The 19,260-nt window shown below is 38.5% G+C and overlaps 1 protein-coding gene across 1 annotated transcript in view; it reads left to right on the top strand.

The window, feature by feature from the left end:
- The first annotated feature begins 1,606 nt into the window (after positions 1 to 1,606).
- UBA6 (ubiquitin like modifier activating enzyme 6) overlaps positions 1,607 to 19,260 on the top strand; it is a 37,349-nt gene continuing 19,695 nt past the window's right edge. The window contains exons 1-13 of the mRNA XM_042475483.1: positions 1,607 to 2,129; positions 3,275 to 3,355; positions 4,108 to 4,230; positions 5,632 to 5,755; positions 8,163 to 8,266; positions 9,909 to 9,971; positions 12,012 to 12,088; positions 13,214 to 13,280; positions 14,786 to 14,929; positions 16,120 to 16,187; positions 16,781 to 16,859; positions 17,407 to 17,487; positions 18,920 to 18,997. Coding sequence (XP_042331417.1) covers positions 2,007 to 2,129; positions 3,275 to 3,355; positions 4,108 to 4,230; positions 5,632 to 5,755; positions 8,163 to 8,266; positions 9,909 to 9,971; positions 12,012 to 12,088; positions 13,214 to 13,280; positions 14,786 to 14,929; positions 16,120 to 16,187; positions 16,781 to 16,859; positions 17,407 to 17,487; positions 18,920 to 18,997 — 1,212 coding nt within the window. The 5' untranslated portion in view covers positions 1,607 to 2,006. The remainder of the gene's footprint in view (positions 2,130 to 3,274; positions 3,356 to 4,107; positions 4,231 to 5,631; positions 5,756 to 8,162; positions 8,267 to 9,908; positions 9,972 to 12,011; positions 12,089 to 13,213; positions 13,281 to 14,785; positions 14,930 to 16,119; positions 16,188 to 16,780; positions 16,860 to 17,406; positions 17,488 to 18,919; positions 18,998 to 19,260) is intronic.

Below are 19,260 nucleotides of genomic sequence, written 5' to 3'. Positions count from 1 at the left end.
GGTTTTGAAATACATACATGTATATAAGATGTCTCGGAGGTGGGACCTAAGTCTAAACACAATACTCTTTTTTGTTTCATATACACCTTATGCACATCGCCTGAAGGTAATTTTATACAATATTTTTTAAACATCGTGTGCATGAAACGCAATTGTGTGCAGATAGTAAAGGTGTCACTGTCTCAGTCATGAAAAAAGTTTTCGTTCTTGGAATACGTCTGGTTTCAGAATTCCGAATAAGCGAGACTCAACCTACATAGTCTTCTTTCATGTCATCAATATTGAGAAGTAGTGGACTAGAGCCTCACTATCTCAGCCACCCATGAAAGGTTTTGGTTTTTGGAATATTTCTGATTTCAGAATTCCAGATAAGGGAGATTCGACCTGTATAGTCTTTTTTAGTGTCATAAATGTTGAGAAATAGTGGATTAGTGCCTCTTCAGGAGCAGTACCCAAACTTTGATTCTCCAGGTGTTTTGGATTTCAGCTCTCAGGATTCCTCGACATTGACTATGGGTACTGGGGCTTCTGGAAATTAGTCCAAAATACCTGGAGGACTAAAATTTCCAAATCTCTGCTCTAGAATATAAGAAAAGCCTTCCATATGTTGAAAATTATGTTCCTTAAGAAGAATGGTAAATAAATATATTATTTCAGTTTCTCTGTAATTATTTGGGACATAAGGGGATGCTTTGAAAGGTTAATCGATCTATGCATTTTTGTTGGTTCTTCTCAAGTGCTCACTAGGCTTTTAAAAAACCTCCATTAATTCTAGAGAGAATGTTCTTAAGTTAATGTGCTATGAAAGGAAAGCAACTAAAGGGTGGAAATGAACAGAGAAGGAAACTAAGTGGGTAGGGAACGAGAAGGGAGATGAGTCCTATTTGATTTATGTACTAATGGAATAACCATATTATCCATTGGAGGCTGGTTGAAGGGACAAATAATGTTTTGTACCCTTTCCCACTTAAGCCATAGATACAGACCTCCTCCCCCAATGGAGGCAGAAGCTCTGTTACCATTGCTGACTGTCCTACAGTATTTAATTGATAGAAAGAGCAGACAAGTATGTAGGATCCAAAGTACCCTTTGCCCTCCAACAGCCCATGAAACTATGCCAGGAGTTTACATTATTCCCCCCCCCCCCAGTTGATTCCAATGGTAGGAAAAATAAAACTCAAATGCCAGCAAAGAAGTTGTTCCACTGTGGATCGCTGTCTGTACTTTAGTAGGTTTTTTTTAAAGTACTCATGTATAAGTTTAGAAATTTTAGTCAAAAAATTGACCCAGAAAACCTGAGTCAACTTATGCTCGGGTCAGTGTAAGTACTGTACTTTAACTCTAATTAAAAGTGAGCCATCCCTTGGTGAGAGGCAAAAGTGCAGTCTGTCCTGAAATCAATGACACCCCCCCCCCCCCCCCCCGGCTGCTCTCTCATCCATCCATCTTTTAGTGGGAGCACAAACAGTTATGCCTGCTGGAATTTTGTTAGGTTCTTTGCTATCATTTTCTTTTGCTTCATCCTGTAGATCCTTTGTCACATGCTCCTAAATTTTACCCTTGACTTATAGATGGGTCATATCAAAAGCCATAGTTTTAGCCCCCAAACCTGCTCTCGAATTATACATGAGGTTGACTTATAGCCGAGTATATACGGTAAGTCATCATTTGAATCAGAAAAACAAGTACTGGAGCTAAGAGCCCAGCTAATATTAGGTATTTTAGATCTTGATTATGTGTTTCACAATTTTTAATGTGCTCTCAAAGCCAGTCCAGATTTTATTGATTTTTTACAGTCTCGCAAATGACTTTTTGGTATGGTAAGTAAAAATCTCAACTAGATGCTTTTTAAATTTAAGCGAGTGCTGGTGATTCTTCTTCGCTCTTTAAATATTTGATGCTCTAACAATGACTGATTTGATTGCATATGTAACCAGGTGTTCTTTTAAAGGCTTTGTTTAAAAAGTCAAGTTTATAACTATAGCTTGTTAAAAATATAATGAAAAATGTCTTTCAGAGCTGAAGCAACATACCATCACATTGCGGAGCTGAACCCATATGTGCAGGTGATGTCATCAACTGCTCCACTAAATGAAGTTACAGACATCTCTTTCCTCAGGCAGTACCAGGTACAAGACATTTGTCTGAAATGCTTCGCTTGCCCAGGATCTACAGATTTCAGTTTACTTTGGTAGCCAGTTATTATTTGTGGCCACTCTTGACTTATATCCATCCTCTTCCCAGAGTCCTCTTTGAGCACAGAATAAGGCCCAGCTCATTTGTTTAGCATGAACTCGTATGTCTTTGTTTTCTGAGTAGCCCAGTACATGGAAAACCCGTGCGGATAGTTGTCTCAATCTGCATTGGAATGTATTGTCAGACAGTCTCATCATTGCAAACAGTGGTGTGGTAATTGCTTCTCTGGGTCATTCTTACTTAGACCAGGGCACATAGCTGGGGTGTGTGTGTGTACGTATACACATTAAAGGATTTCTTTAGTTTCTGGATCTTCTGTGCATTTCAGAGATGCCATGCTGTTTTCCCTGATTATTTATTCTGTAGTTCATTAGGATAAGAATTAAGAGGACCCATGACAGAGTCAGCAGTTGTAACACTACAATTATGGAACTCCCCATTTGGACCTTAGAATCCAGCTCTTAAGGTGACATATTGCTTCTAAGCAAGTAGTTGTCTAGGTCTAGGTTTGAAGAACAGGTTGAACCAATGACAGTAAGAGAGATTTCATTGCCTTTGCCCTGTTCATGTGTTCTGTTGCTGATGTCCTTGTAAATGTGAGGGTTGGCATACTGACTGCTTGGTGATCCACTGACAAGAATACCTCTGTAGCATCAGATCTGATCAAGAAATGACGTCATGGTAAGTTAAACGTAGAGAGGGGCAACATCCAAAAGCATTTATGTATGTTTGGAAACATAATAATGAGAAGAGAATTACAGAGGAAATTTATATGATACAACTGACCCCTTGATGGACCCACTTTTTATAATACAAGGGACCAATAAAAATAGGTGAAAAAAAATTTCAATAATTTTTTTCAACTGTGTTTCAGTGAAAAGAGTCAAAATTCTCTATTTACTCACATTCAGTTTTGGAATATCTCGTTGTGATGGCTCAATTTCAAGAAAAATATAAATCTTTGTTTGATGTATACTTTACATTGGAAGAAATACAGTACTTGCAAATATGTACATTTATAGTTTGTGATCTGGCTTTGATAGCCTAGAACTTACCCCTGAAACTTTTCTTTCAAAAGTGTGTTATAGTAACTGAGATGAAGCTATCACTGCAGAAGAAGATTAATGACTTTTGCCATGCACAACACCCACCTATTAAGGTAATGCAACATATTGTTTCTCTTTTTAGAATTTTCCTTAATTATGTCTTCTTCTATGCTTCATATAATTTTTACCTGCTAAATATAAGACAGTTTACTTCTATGCAGGCAGTCTTAACTTTCACCACTGTTTGATTTGTGCATGGATATGCTGGTGCCAAATGGCTAAAGAACAACTCATAATTCAATTGCCTTTCGGAAGCTGGTACTATTTAGCAGAAATGAGGAGCTAATAAAGTAGGGATTTGGGGAGATGTTCTGGAGATAAATAGACACCAAAGAGCAGGCCAGTTGCACATTGGCAGGCAATTCCAGATAGTCTTACATTACACATAACTGTAGATGATCAGTCAGGTCTGTCTTCACTGTTAAGCCTAGTACTGCTGATATGGACTGATTGTAGCACTTTATCAGTCTCAGAGGAAGGCAGTGGCAAAGCTCCTCTCAACAAATCTTGCCAATAAAAGACCATGATAGGTTTGCCTTAGACCAGGTCACCATAAATTGGAAATGTCTTGAAAGGCACACAACAGTAACAACAAGCTGTACATACTTCCAGGCAGAATAAGGATTTAACCCGAGACACCCAGCATTGAAAGCATGCTTTGCCAGTAAACTAGCCCCTCCTCTAGAGTTCTGCTGTGTGGTAATGTTTTACAGGGCTCTGTTTTGTGTTTGCATTAGAATTGAAAATAAAATCTTTGGTCCAAACTCAAGAAATCTAGTGACTGTTGGTTTTGCCTTTCTTATAGTTCATAAGTGCAGATGTATATGGAATGTGGGCACGTCTCTTTTGTGACTTTGGTGATGAATTTGAAGTGCTGGACACTACAGGAGAGGAACCAAAGGAAATCTTCATTGCAAACATATCTCAGGTGAGGACAAAGATGTGCACCGCTAAGGCTTAATTTCATTTTTGTATTATATATCCTTTAAATATTTAATATAGCTTAAACTCTTGTTTTCACAAGTAAGTAAACAAGCAACTTCAAAACAAAATTGTTAGATGGTTATATGTAACAAATGGCCACAGTGATGATTATGTGGACTACATAGACTTTTGGTCTGATTTGCTGGCACTGTTTTTGTATAAAATCATGGTTGTTTTTCCCCCTGAAAAAGGGCTTCAATAGTAGTAGCTATTACAGGAAACAAATGAGGATAACATAAACTGTGGCCTGTTACAGACTGCCAAAATAAAGCTGCTTTGGGTCTCTCTGGAGGTATGCTATTTAAATGATACATGGGTCCTAAGAGTCCCGAGGTTACGCCAAAGCCACACTCCATTCCTAAGCACTGGAGTGCAGCTTTGGTGCAGCTTCCGGATTCTTAGGGTGCATGCATCATTTGGACCTCCAAAGAGACCCGAAGCAGCTTTATTTTGGCAGTCTGTAACAGGCCTGTATTGTTTTTTTTAAAGCAGAAATGCTATGGTATATAGAAAACATCAACTAGAAACAGAAATATAAAATTAGTGTATAGTGCTATTTACGACCTAAAAAACTCTATACGGGTCAAGCCTGGGTTATATAATGGGTCTGTACTTTTTCATATGAGCCTGTCCTTTTCAGTGGCTTTCCCCAGCACCCTTCCTAGCATGGTTAAACTGATGCCCCCTTTTGGATCCTTCCATAGGCCGCTTAAGATTTTTTTTTTTAACCGGCCTTTGAGGGCTGATTTTCTTGAAGGGAAAGGACATTGTATAATTTGCTGTATTAGTTAGAATCGTAGAATCTATTGGTTTTTTTCTTCTCTTTTTAATAGTTACACCTTTAACTGGTTTTAATTTGTGTTTAAATTTCTTACAAGCATGTTGTTGTTGTTGATAACTGCTTCCAATTCACCCCGGCTCATGATGACCATGTGGTGAGAAATCTCCAAGACCCCCTGTGCTCCATTGATCAAGCAGTGATTTTAAGATGGTTTTTCACCACTTGATTATTATTAATTTTTTTGCCACAACTGGTGCTCTAATAAGAATTCTAAAGTAATAGTAGGGATTAATTATTCTGTTTTACTGAGGGCTGTTTACCTTTAAGTGCTGCACTGTTTTTGCTACTAAAACATCACAGATATTGGTTATGGCTCTGTACTGCTATAATAATGTCTGCATTAGTAACTATATTCCCTGGGAAAAGTGAATTAGCGGTAGGTGACATTATGGTAGCTAGATATGGAAACATTTACATTTATGTTTATGAATTATTTTCATTTAGTTTGGCCTCTGCCTCAATTTGTAACTTGAATTGTAACTTCATGGTGAATTTTAATTTCAGTCCAATCCTGGTATTGTCACCTGCCTTGACAATAATCCTCATAAACTTGAAACGGGACAATTTGTAACTTTCCGGGAGATTAATGGAATGTCATGCTTAAATGGAACCACACATCAAATAACTGGTAAGCGTTGTTTTGTGTATCTTCTCAACTTGTGGCAAAACAACTTGTTACAATATGATATGCATTGTTCCTTTCATGTTGTTCAATTGTGTTTGCTGCCCTGGGTTGCTTCTTAGCAACACTGTAGTATTATATCATGGTATGGCTAAATTCTGTAGTTTTTCTGTACTGAAAAATTGGTGAATTCATAGGGCTGAGAGAAATAGGAGTAGGGATTCAAATTGGAATTTGATGTTAGATACGTTACCAGCCAAGTTATTGTTCTTAGGGTATTGTTACCCTTCATGAGTGTACGGGTTCAAAATGTTTGAAACTAGGGGAAAGGGTTAAATTAGTGTACTATGAAAGCAAAAAAATAAAATGAAATAGTTTAATTCTGGCAGCCAACATTCCTTCTTAATTTTCAAGTAGTGTGATAATTATAGAGCCTAGGAAACCCAGGACATAAATACAGAAAAGAAAGCTAAGAATTGGTGTGACAGTATCACCTTCTGAAGTTCTCCTTCCTAGAAGCACCTATGAAATAGTGCCTTCAAACTTACAGATGGTAGATCTGTATGTACCTTTCCTTTCCTTGCCTTTCCAAGAGTCTAGTCCACAACTTTAATAATTTAAAAGTATTCATTAAAATGCAATAAGTATAGGCCACAATTAAATCAATTGGTCCTGTATCTCTTGTGGCATTCAAATTTGCTCAGATATGAGCCATGTTGTGTCTGCGAAAGTACTAGGCCCGGTATGCTATCAAGTGGTCTATACTTTCTTCTTGTGAGCCTTTGACCAGAGCATAATGTATCATTAAGCACTAGAAAAAATTCTGTTGGACAACTCCATGATGTTGTGGCACAGGAGATTAATTTATTCACACTGTCAGTGCCATGGAATGGATTCCACCCGTGTTTTCCAACAATGCTGCTCTAGCAGTCCTTTCACTTGTATTATGGCCACTTCCCCCTTGAAAACTCAGGGACTTGTTCAGGTCTGATTGATGGTAAATGGTCTCAAGAGCTGTCAGGATTCAGGAGACTGTTTGGGCTAATCAGCCCCCTGGGGTGGACCATCTTAATTGGTTCCCTACCTGTTCAGAGGTTCTGAGGCCCAGTAAATCTGAAGGTGGTGGCTCATGACAGTGAAAACATCAAACATTTGCCCACATCACAATTATCTCTCCCAGCACAGTAAAACAGGTCCAAAGTGGGCCCTGTCAGGTAAAGTGGCTAGACACCAGTAGAAATTGGTTACTTTGGAGTTCTGAGCTATGCCCAGAAGGAGAGCCTCAGCATTAAAGTCCATCTGCATAGCAAGTTTTGGTTGTGGTGTACAGTATGCTAGAAGAGCCCCTGTTTTCTCATGAATATCTTCAGATACACCTAAAACCGGGAAGTCCCCAGGATGGGTCAGAAGCACATAAGCAAGACAGATCACTGCAAATCTGGCCCCCTTTTCCTTAGGTCTTGCTTGCTGTTGAGTAGAGAACCCAGATCATCCTTGTCCCACCTTGTTCAGTCAGATCTTACTATACTGTATAGCTAATTTTTCTCAATTTCACGAGGTCACTTGTCTTTTTTCAAAATGCCCCCTACACTCCAGAAGTTTCAAAACAAACTTTATGTGGGATGAGATGTATATGTTCTTAAAATTAATTTGAGATTAGATTACCTATCTTGATTTACAAATATCTAAGTACAGTCAGCCCTCCACATTCCTGAGGGTTAGTGGAACAAGATCCCTGTGAATGTGGAAAAAACTGTGAATAACCTCCCTCCCCCAACGTGGCAGCCATTTCTAGGGTGGGAGGAACTTGAGGCAGAGGAGTGCTCCCTTTCTCCAGCCCTTTCCATCCTGGAAATGCCTCAGAGAAACTTCTCCCAAGTCTTTCCAGGGTGGAAGGGGCAACATTTGCGAATAACCAAAACCATGAATGTCAAACCTGCAAATGTAGAGGGCCAGCTGTACATGTTTTTACCTGTATGGAGATTAAATATCCTTATTAGCGTCAGGGGTGACTTTGTATTCTATTGTTTTTGAACTCTTGACATTAAATCATTTGAAAATGAATCAGCTTGCTGTTTATCAGAAGTGAAGTATTTTCCAGCTGACCTGTATCACAAAGCAGATATTCAATTTAAACTCCTTGTAGAACTCTTCCCCATGATTAAGCATGAACAAACTGTTTATTTTGCATGGCTGTATGAGCAAGAGAATCTAGCTTTTCCTAGTACAGAATATGGATTAATGTCACTTTTGAGGCCATGTTTATTGTTGTGTCTTTGAAAAATAATTACATTTTAGATAATATATAAAATTATTTTTTAAAATTAAATTCTGGTCTGTTCATATGGATGTTGTAGTGAACATCTTAGGTCCACTGACGTCAGACTTTCTCTGTTCTTTTTCTATCTTTCAGTGATATCACCTTATTCTTTTAGCATTGGGAATACTACAGATATGGAACCTTACTTACATGGTGGCATAGCTGTCCAAGTAAAGACACCTAAAATATTTCACTTCGTAAGTATTCTTCTGGAAGACAAGTATTAGCAATATTTGTTAATAAGCTAAGTTCAACATTAGTTCTCTCAGAACAGCACAGGTAAAGCAAAGCTCTCAGATCCAGGCACTTATTGCTTCCTGGGATTGCTTTCAATCAGACATCTGGAGTGGGGGAAATCAGGAGTTGGAAGGCAGCATCAGCAGAGCCAAGCTGCCAGAACAAGAAGCACTTACTTCTTCTTGCTCTTTTAAAAACTCCTTCCTGGGATTGCTTTCAATCAGACATGGAGGTGGGGTTTTTCAATAAGCCAAGAGGGAGGAGTAGGCAAGCACCATGCTTCTTGGAAGCGCACCAACTGCCCTTTTGAAGCCAAATTGCAGCAGAAGCAGGAAGAATGTGTCCCTGGTGTCTGGGTCTTCCTGCTCCAGCCTCCCTTCCTGCTCTGAGACTGCTTTTCATCCTGGTGCCATCAATCGCAGGTTTTAAAAAAAAATTAAATTAAATGTTTCTTAATTTCAGTCTGCAGATGCTGAAATCTGTGCAGACCATATCCATGGATATTGAGGGCCCAGTGTAGTACAGTACAATCCAACTTTTTGAGGACTGTGGTTCAAGTGCCCTCGAGTACTACAAATACTATCATCCATTTAGTAGTTGAGCTCTATAAGGATGAAGGTAGACTCAGGCTTGCCATATTCAGCTTTTGTCTGAAGTTACTCATCTTCCTTCCTGTTATCTTAGCTTATCACCTTATTCTACAGGATGATTTCAAATCAGGATGGTCACTAGTGATCTTGGAAGTTCCAGCAATAGATCTGCCGTCTAGGCATCTTATCTCATTGGGTTTTAAGACAACCAGAGCAGTACTTAAGTAATGCATCTTAGATGTTGAATACCAACAGAATCTTGGCCTAATTACCAATTCTTTACTAATTAACAGAACTTGTACATATAAATCAGCAAACTATATTTTGTCACTCTCAGTTCACAAGCATCAAAGACCCTTGACACTGGCATAACTCAGTATTCTGCCTTGAGCAGTGTTGGAAGGAAGATTTCAGAAAATCTGCTTCTCTGATTGCAGGTGTCCTTGTCGCTCGAAGGAAAATGAATTAGTGAGCCATGCCTCTTCTAGTGTGTTACTAGGAAAACCTTCAACTGTTTTTAATGTTGCTGTATTTTGTTCAGCTGCATGTACTATCCAACAAGTTTGTTTGCTAGCCAGTATCCTCCCTGACTTGGTATTATAATCTGTTTTATACTTTGCCTTGTCCATTTATTTTAATTTATTTTAATTAATTATGTTTTCTTTTCTTGTATAGAACTGGTCATAGCTGGTAACAAAAACCGAATGACATTTTGCTCCCAGTTAACTTTGAATTGTGGTAGAGGTTGAGATTTCCCTCTCTCAACAGTCTTTCCTAGTGGAATCTTCTGGTCTGTCCCAGGAAGATTGTTCTGGCTTCACTCACTGTCTCACTGTTTTGAGGGACAGCTAATCCAATTCCACTTATATCTCCTTGCAGTTTCAATTTGTGAAAATTAATGGAAGTTAATCCTAGAATGATGTATGCACTTTTAATGCAGCTTGCTTGTATGCAGTTTCATTGTCTCTGTTCTTTAGAAAATATGTACAAATAGAATATTTTTCTCCCTTAGGAACAGCTGAGGAAGCAGTTGATCAACCCAAGATGTCTTGTTGCAGACTTCAGCAAACCTGAGGTTATTTTTCTTGTTTAAAGTACTTTTTATAGCTTCAGTTTATAGTTCTAATGGTATTATAGTCAATTTTTATTTTATCTTTTCCTTACAATGTGTCAAACTGTTATATATGCTGGCCAGCGGTCTATGTGATCTCAATTATGGATTTCTGCAGCCTAGCTTTATTTAAAAAAACTGGCTGTATAAACATCTGTGAGAGACTTGGTTAGGACATGACACATGTTGCAATATGTAAACATGTTCATGGTTAGAAGTTGGTTTCAAGGAGTATTATCCCCCCCCCCTTTGTTCACCAGGACTTTCAAGGCAACGTATAATAAAATGGATTTTAAAAATGAAAAATAATTAACCATCCATTCATTTATTATTATTATGGCACACAGCCAGCACAGTGATAAAATACAATACTATAATACAATACAGTCATAAAAACTCTAACATGTGTCAACTTGCAGGGTGTTTTAAAAGGTTATAAAATGTTTCAAAGAATCTCTTTAGCATAGTCTGCATATCAATAACAGAAATTGATAAAAATAATAGAGCAGTATATAAAAAATTACATACAACAAATTACATGGAAAACAATTTAAAATGTCAATTTTATGAACAGTTTCAAATACTTAACACACTTTGCTTCATATGCAGTTTAGGCTACCTGCCAAAAGCTCATCAAAGATGGATCCAACCTGACTTCCTTTGGGTGGGAGTGAAAGTCCTGTCTCATGTGTGCTCACCAACCTAGCCTCTTGTCATGAAGGGACATGCAATAGGGCTTCCATTGAAGAGCTTTAAATTCAGATAGGATCATATGCAAGGAGGTAGTCTTTCAGATATTCTGGCCCCAAGCTGTGGATCAAGGCGTTCATCTTGAACTGAACTCCAACCAATTGGAAACTGGTTTAGAACCAGTAACATTGGTTCGTAAATACATGCCAGACTGTAGCTTTGGATAGTTTTGGTAACGCACTATTTAGAGCATCTTATGTAATTCAGTTCAAAAGTAATGAAAGCATAAATCACTGTGGCCAAATCTGCCTTCCCTAGAAGGGGTGCAGCTGGCACACCAGCCAAAGAGCAAAGACATTCCTGGCCACAGCAGGTATTTGACCTTCCAGGAGCAGTGCTGGGCCCAAGAGCACCTGCAAGCTGCAAACCTGGTCCCTGAGAGAAAGTGCAGCCCCAATCAGATCAGGTTGTAATTTTACTCCATGCTTTCTTTTTCTTTTCTTTTTCCCCCCTGTGGAAATATGGATTATTTCTCAGTTTGTCCACCCACATGCCCGCCTTTACTGCACCAAGACAGTAATTTACAACTAACCCTAACATTACCACAGCCTCCTTGGCATCATACTACTTTTCCATAATCAAGTGCGGACTTAATGGCTAAATTTAATGGTGAAGTCAAATAGCTCTCAGTTTATTTATTTTTAAATACACATTTGTAGAAGCAGTGTGGTACAAAACAAATTGCTAAATTCATACGATAAGCAATTCAATAAATACAAGATTAATTCAGTATCACAATATAACATGAGGGAAGGTCTTATGAACATTGCTGCTCAAGGATAAGGTATCACAATATTCATCCAATGGCTGTTGACCGCTGCTTGCTGAATGAATTTAATTATACATCATGTATAGTTTGGAAACTATCAGTCTTATCAGTTGCATTTAAAAATGAGAAGCTTTAAAGCAGAAAATATTAGCCTTATTTATTAGAACAGCTTTAATTCTTGTGATGTTGAATATATGGAAAGAGAGCACATAATTAGTGAAAACAGCCAAGAGTCTTGGAACATGTTTAAGAATAACAGCTTTATTCTGCCATTTTCCTGGTCTGTAGCACAGTCATGTCCAGTTCATGCACTGGAGGAATTTGGCTCTTGTCTGTGAAAGCCAATACTACAATAGTTCTGGTGCACATTAAGATGTCATAAGACGCTTGTTATTACATGATCTGGTGACCCTTTGAAATATTCTTCAATATGCAGTTGCTTAATATCTTTCTGATTATTCACTGTTTTCTTTTTTTTTTTACAGACACCTCTGCAGATTCACATTGCCATGCTGGCCTTGAATGAGTTTCAGGAAAATTTTGGTCGTATACCAAATATTGGGTAATAAAGCTGCATGAATATTACAGTTAGTGAGGGAATCCAAATAGTGCTCAGTTAATCAGTATTTCTAGAAAGAAAGAAAGAAAGAAAGTGGATTTCCTCAGATCTATTTTGTTCACTAATGACCAGGTGTTCTTGTGGTTCAGCTGCAAACAGGGAGAGCTGTAAAGCCCTCTGTTGAGCTGTCTCTCTGTTCATAGCTGACTAAGAATACCAGTTTTACTTCTTGCAAAAGAAGATTATTTTATTGATAGTATTGTGGTTTACTGATTAAGATGCCAATTCTGATGCTCAGAAGATAGAAGGTTGGCAATTCAAGGCCTGGGTGCTGCATAATGGGGTGAGCTCCTGTCACTAGTCCCAGATTCTGCCAACCTAGCAGTTTGAAAGCGTGCAAATGCAAGTAGATAGATAGGTACCACTGTCTTTGGACAGTGCTGGCTCTTTGGCTTAGTAATGGAGATGAGCACTGCCCCCTACAGTTGGTTACGACTAGACATTCATGTCAGGAGACTACTTTTTTGTGGACAATTGCTGGTTGTTCCGTTCATAGTACTTCATTTACACTGCTTGTTAAAGCACAGTGCCCACCAGCTTTTTTCTTTGCTAGTTATGACTTCAAGATGAAGGTAGCAGTGGCATTTGAGGGGCATGAAAGATCCTCTATTCTCATTGATCAATCCACAGAAGGTGAATACAGTGGTACCCCGGGATACGAATTACCCAGCTTACGAATTTTTCGGGATACGAAAAAATCCCATAGGGATTTATTGTTTCGGCTTACGAAGGTTTTTTCGGGTTACGAAAAAACCCCGGCGCTGTTTTAAATGGAAAGGCCGCCACCGGAGGGCAGCAGAGAGCTATTTTTTCCATTAGCGCCTATGGCAATTCGGCTTACGAAGGTTTTTCGGGTTACGAAATTAGCCGCGGAACGAATTAATTTCGTAACCCGAGGTACCACTGTATTGGGTAACCATGGATTTCTATTCTCTGGACATCTAGCTGTTAGCAGTACCTGGTTTGCATTCATACTTCAGTACTGTATTAACACATGTATTCATTTGAATAGCAGTAATTATTTTCCATGCTTTTTGTTTTGTTTTACTTTGTTGTTTTGGATTCTAGGTGCATTCAGGATGCTGAGGAGATGGTGAAGATAGCACTGTCTTTAAGCCAAACATTGGAAGGCAAAGTGAGTAGTTCTATCTCAGCTACTATATTTAGGTTTGAGTTCAGTAGTGTCTATATAGTTTGAATCTCCCTTATCCAAAATGCTTGAGACCAGAAGTGTTTTGGATTTTGGAATATTTGCATATAGAGAATGAGATACAATCCACCCTTGCCTTACATGGGGAATCCGTTCTGGACACACACGCACACCACATAAGACAAATTACGCATATGATCATAATGCAAACAATAATGCAGATTCTTTGATGTTTTTCTTTTAGTTTATTTTTGTTTTCATCTGTAGTTGTGCTTCTGATGCAATTGATTCTAGATGAACAGGGGAACAGCTGAGTCTTTTGTTTGAAAATTGTTGGGAATGGGTGCTTCCATTTGGAAGAATGTTAGTGCAGTTACTTGGATTTACACAGAACAGGATACAGCTTTTCAGTTCTCAGCATTTCATTTAATTCTTACCATGCATTTAATTGACAGCCTAAACTAAAACATTGCCTAAATTTGAAGGAGAAGGTCGCAGAAAAGAGCAAAATAAGGTAGAACCATGCTGAAGGAAAATTATCCTCAACTAGGAAACAGGTTAAAAGCTGCAGAAGTAGACAGTGGTGTCCCCATCCTAGGTGTTGCCTAGTGCAGGCAGGGGGGACTATTGGGGGAGTGGTGATGGCCACAAGGGTACACTCACCCTTCTCCTTTGCCACCCTGGCAAAGCCTGGAGGGGTGCATTTGCCCTTCTCATTCATCATGGCAGTGGCTTCCTCCTCAGGAGGGAGCCACCACTGTGGTGGAACCTGGAGGGGCATGCTCACCCCTTCCCTGCCTCATGAGAAGGAGGGCCGGACTGGGTTTCACCCCTTTTCTAGGGTGTCACCTGGTGTTGGCCACCCCCCCCTACCCCCCAAATTGACTCCACTGGGCTGCAGAATTATTAAGCTTTTAAGAATCCCAAGGAAAAGCAAACTATGCAGTTTTGGGGATTCCAACCCTACTATTAACTAATTGGTGCTTTCCACTAAAAACAATGTGAATCTGAAATTTACGACCAATGTTCAACACAAATATTTTTTACTTGGTACTAGCTTAGTAATTTTCTGTTATGGCTTAATGACTGCTGTTTAATGATTGGGTGATATCAGTATCCTCTAATTTATTATATGTTGTATGCTGATGCTGGGTAAACTTTCAAAATGCTATAAATGATAATGTATATTCACTTCACTGTGGGATTACTTAGCTTAACACTGACATCTTGGCTATCAAGTTGTTAAATAAAACACTGTTTTCTATCTACAGTTCTATCTCCTCCATGTAGTTCTAGTGTTGCAGATTACCCATCTTTGTGCCAAAGGAGGGAAGTCATGAGTTGAATTTGGATGGATAATTAACTCTAACTCCATATATGTTCTGTTGTCCTTTTATATTTTATGGTTCACTGATAAAACCAGTTAAAATGTGCAGATTTTTACTGATATTAATTTACAGATATGTTACTTATTTCCTTCAAAATTGTAGCCTACGGTTAATGAAGACATTGTGAAATGGCTCTCAAGGATGGCTCAAGGATCTTTGGCACCCCTCACAGCAGCACTTGGTGGTGTTGCCAGTCAAGAAGTCCTGAAAGCCGTAACGGGAAAGTTTTCTCCTCTGCAACAGTGGGTCAGTTTTCTTTGTTCCTGATTTGGTTACTTAGCTTTAGAGATGTGAGTATTTTGTGAGCAATGCTTACATTCAGATGATACCTTCTCCCTGATATTTTGGAAGACATCAAATTACTTCTGTACTTCCATATTACCTTCCCTTCCCTTTCCCCTTTTGGCATATAATTCATTATTTTATTTTTAAATGAAGGCCAACTTTCATTGGCAAGTTACAGCTTAAGTGAGGCCTCTAAACTTGCAATCCTACTTTGGAGGGCTTAGTGAGACCAAAAATTACTTGACTGGACAAATGAGAAGGAATTAATTAATTAAAATTAATCATGTTAATTAATTAAATAATAATAAGCTGTACCTAAGAAAGTCCATGGCAGTCTATTCCACTGTTGAGCAGCTCTCATCATCCAGAAGTTCTTCCTTATCTTTTGATGGAATTGTTCTTAAAATCTGAATCCATTGATTTGTGCCCTAGTTTCTAATGAGGCAGGAAATCAGCTTGCTCAGTCTTCGGTATGACTTCCCTTCAAATGACTATCGTACCACCTCTGAATCTTCCCTTCCTCAACCTCCCCAGCTCTCATCTTGGTTGCCCTTTATGTTATGCTTCTTTGAGAGAAATAATACATTTCTCACAAATATTTATCTCTGAAATAAGACCTACCGATTTACATCAAGTTTATTTTTCAGATAATTATGTTTAAGATTGCTGATGCTGTAGCCTGCTTGATTAGTGTTACTTAGTGATTAGTGTTGATTAACATGATTAGTGTTAGTCTGGTTGCAAACATGCCAGGAGATTTTAAAATAATCAAGAGCTGATCAGGTGGAGGTTGGAATTGGAGGTAATAAAGTTCTGAACTTAGACCAGGGGAAACTTTCCTCATTATTACTGTATTTTTAAAATCATGCTTCTGGTAAATGAAGAAATCAGAGAGAAAAAATTGGCAGAGTTGTGTCCTTAGTGCATTAGTAATAAACTTGTTATGGGGTGATAGCTTTAATAAATACAACAACCCCATTTTTGCAAACTGAAGTGGCATGATACAGAATGCTGCTATTCCACTCTACTGTCTTGTTTGAATATTTTTCACCTACACACACACACACACACACACACACACACACAATCTCTCTGATTCTGAGTATATTTTATAGATATGGTAGATAATTAATATGTTTGTTTCCCTCTAGCTTTACATTGATGCATTAGAATTAGTCCCATGTCTAGAAAACGCCAGTGGTGAAGAATTTCTTCCAAGGTAAATATTCCAAAACCCTAAACTTTTTTCTTGGCTGACTGAGATACTGGCACATTTGCTTTCTGATATTTCAGTCTATACAAAATTGTGTTTTACATAATACAAAATAGTACAGTGCGCCCTTTTTTACGTGGGGGATCCGTTCTGGACCCCTCGTAAAAAAAAAATCCTCATATGTACGAATATGCAAATACAGGTATTCCAAAATCCAAGAAAAAAAGCTGAAATCCAAAGCATTTCTGGTTCCAAGCACTTCAGATAAGCAAGATTCAACCTGTACTTTAACATGTACTTTAAATCCATCTCCAGTTAATGCACAGGAGGCATTTTATTCTACAACCACATATAGGCATGCATCCCTCCCACATTTTCCTTTGTAGTGAAATGGCACTTACTATGAGCTGTCTGGATTGCATGCAGTCTTTGGGTTGTTTACATTGATCTGATACTGAAATAATTGAGTATACAAGTTGGTCCGTCATTCTGAATTTTTAAAAAATCCTTCCCCATCTTTCTTTCTCTTTCTGTTTTTTTCTCTTTTTGTTCTCTTTCTCTGTGGCATTGTAATTTCAAATCAAATTTGTCTTCATCAGGGGAGATAGATATGATGCCTTGAGAGCCTGCATTGGAGACTCCTTGTGCCAGAAACTGCAAAATCTGAATGTTTTCTTGGTAAGTATGGCTTCTAGAATGAGACTGGCATGATGATTTTCTAAATGTAAGAATGGTGAGATCTAACTGTCCTCTTTTGGGTGGTCTCCTGCACTACATTTTACTGCAGTATTGAACAAATATTTTAGCTGTCACTGCCTTGTTCATTAATCAGAATTTTTAATTTACTTTTTCTGAAAATCCTATCATTGTAGTTTAAAAGATACAAAATAGCTAAACATGGGCTGAAGTGATGCTTTGCATAGTATGAATTAACTATTTTACATAATTTTATATTTGAGTGCAGGATTTGGTGGCTTTGGATCTTGGAGGGTGTTTCAATTTGCCATTTATATTAGATTTAATCTACCATTTCATGTGAAAAGCTGTCTAAAGGTTATATCCAGTAGATTTAATTTAACATGTTAACATGTACTTTGAGGCCCAGTAATGTATGTTTTTAATATTTTTTGTGTCTTGTTGTGGGGGGAGGGGAGAAGTATAACTGTGTTTTGCTTGATGAAAGTTTTCAAATGTGAGAACTTTGTCCTTTTATTTTATTTTATAGGTTGGTTGTGGTGCAATAGGCTGTGAAATGTTAAAAAACTTTGCACTCCTTGGTGTTGGCACTGGCCAAGAAAGGGGCATGGTAGGTTTTATATTTCATATCTAAATATAAAGTTTATATTTCAAATCCTATTTCCATTTGTCTTGCCCCCCCCCCCCCCGATGCAGTTTACAAAGGAGGTCAGAACTGCTTTTGGTGCCACGGGTGTGAGCCCCATTAGTTCCTATGGGGCTTCGGCATACGCTGATTTCCCTTTCCGTGGAGGGATCCGGAACAGATCCCCGCGTAAGGGAAGGGCGCACTGTATTATAGTTTATTTTTATAGCATTGTAAATGTACACAGCGCTGGACATACAAATGATCAAATCAATAAAAATGAAACCTGTCTATGGCGCACAATCTACAAAATACGCATAAAACAATAGGTAATAATATAAGATATAATTAGTTAAAATAAGCAGGCATAGGAAGCTCTGTCTTGCTAATTTCACTGCAGAACACTATGTTTTCTGAGAAGTACATTTTTTGGATCGTACTAACTCTTATTTCCATGTTGAGTTTCTTCTTTTTGCACACTTTTTGTAACCAATGTATCATGGGCTGTGGGTTTACCAAAGATAGAGTTGAGCTACTGCAGCAGTTTTGGTAATCTGTGTAGGACTGTTGGTGAATCCCTATTTTTATCAGCCTAAATTTATAACATTGTGTGGATTCAGTCTTTGTAAAAAATTACAGTAGAACCCCGATTATTTGACGCAAACGGGCCGACTGATCGTCAGATAACCAAAAATGTCGGATAATCCAATGATGGCGCACGCACACTGCCATTGAAGACAGAAGTCCCTCCCCTCCTCCCTCCCTCTCCCTCCCTCCCTCGCTCTTTCCTTCCTTGCTTACCTCCTAAGTCCAGCTTCCTCCATGGCGGCTTCTCTTTCCTTCGGGCTGAGGAAATCCAAGCCTCGCCGAGGAGAGCCTTGGACGGACGGCCCATGCCTCTCCTTGGCAAGGCTTCAGCCCTAAGGGAGTCCTCGGACTCCCTTCGGGCTGAAGGAGTCCAAGCCACACCAAGGAGAGGTCTGGGCACTCAGCCCACGCCTCTTCTCAGAGGCTTGGTTTTCCTCAGTCCAAAGGGAGTCTGCAGACTCCCTTCGGGCTGAGGAAAACCGCGCCATTATCTGATGTCTCATGCTTCTTAATGAGCGTGCATACACGCTCACAAAGAACCATGAGATGTTGGATAATCCTGAAGTCGGATAACCGAGACTTGGATAATCAAGACTCTACTGTAATTAAATTCTGGACAAAAAAAGATTATTCATAATCCAGTGACTTGGACAGTTAAATCTGAAGGGATAGTACACTGGGAATATTCCGTTTTAACATTTAAAGTTTCTGTATTGCTAGTGATGTTGTGGATTTCCAGGATTGATTCTCACTGTGAAACCTGTCATTGGTTTGGCAATATTGAGCATAACTTGTAATTTTACCTTTCTGCTTTTCCAACCTATTACAGGTCACAATTACAGATCCAGATTTAATAGAAAAGTCCAATTTAAATAGGCAGTTCCTTTTTCGACCACATCACATACAGGTATGTTGGAGTGATAAGGACAAATTGTAGTTTTGGATTTTAAAGAAAATATCAAGTATGGTGGTGGAAAAGTTATTTTAATGAAACTGGAAAAGTAAGTTTCCATATGCATTATGTACATGAAGTTAATTTTGTCTTCTTCTTTGATGAAGAAATTGTTAACCTTAGGTCCACAACTATAACTTGCTGACAGTACACAAGCATTGGAACATTCTAGGATAAATTTTAGACATCTTCAATTAAAAACATAGATAGCATGCCCA

The sequence above is a fragment of the Sceloporus undulatus genome, chromosome 6 (genome assembly GCF_019175285.1).
Source record: "Sceloporus undulatus isolate JIND9_A2432 ecotype Alabama chromosome 6, SceUnd_v1.1, whole genome shotgun sequence".
In the NCBI taxonomy this organism is placed as follows: domain Eukaryota; kingdom Metazoa; phylum Chordata; class Lepidosauria; order Squamata; family Phrynosomatidae; genus Sceloporus; species Sceloporus undulatus.
The sequence above is the reverse complement of the archived record's forward strand: the minus strand, read 5'-3'. Positions and strand labels throughout refer to the sequence as shown.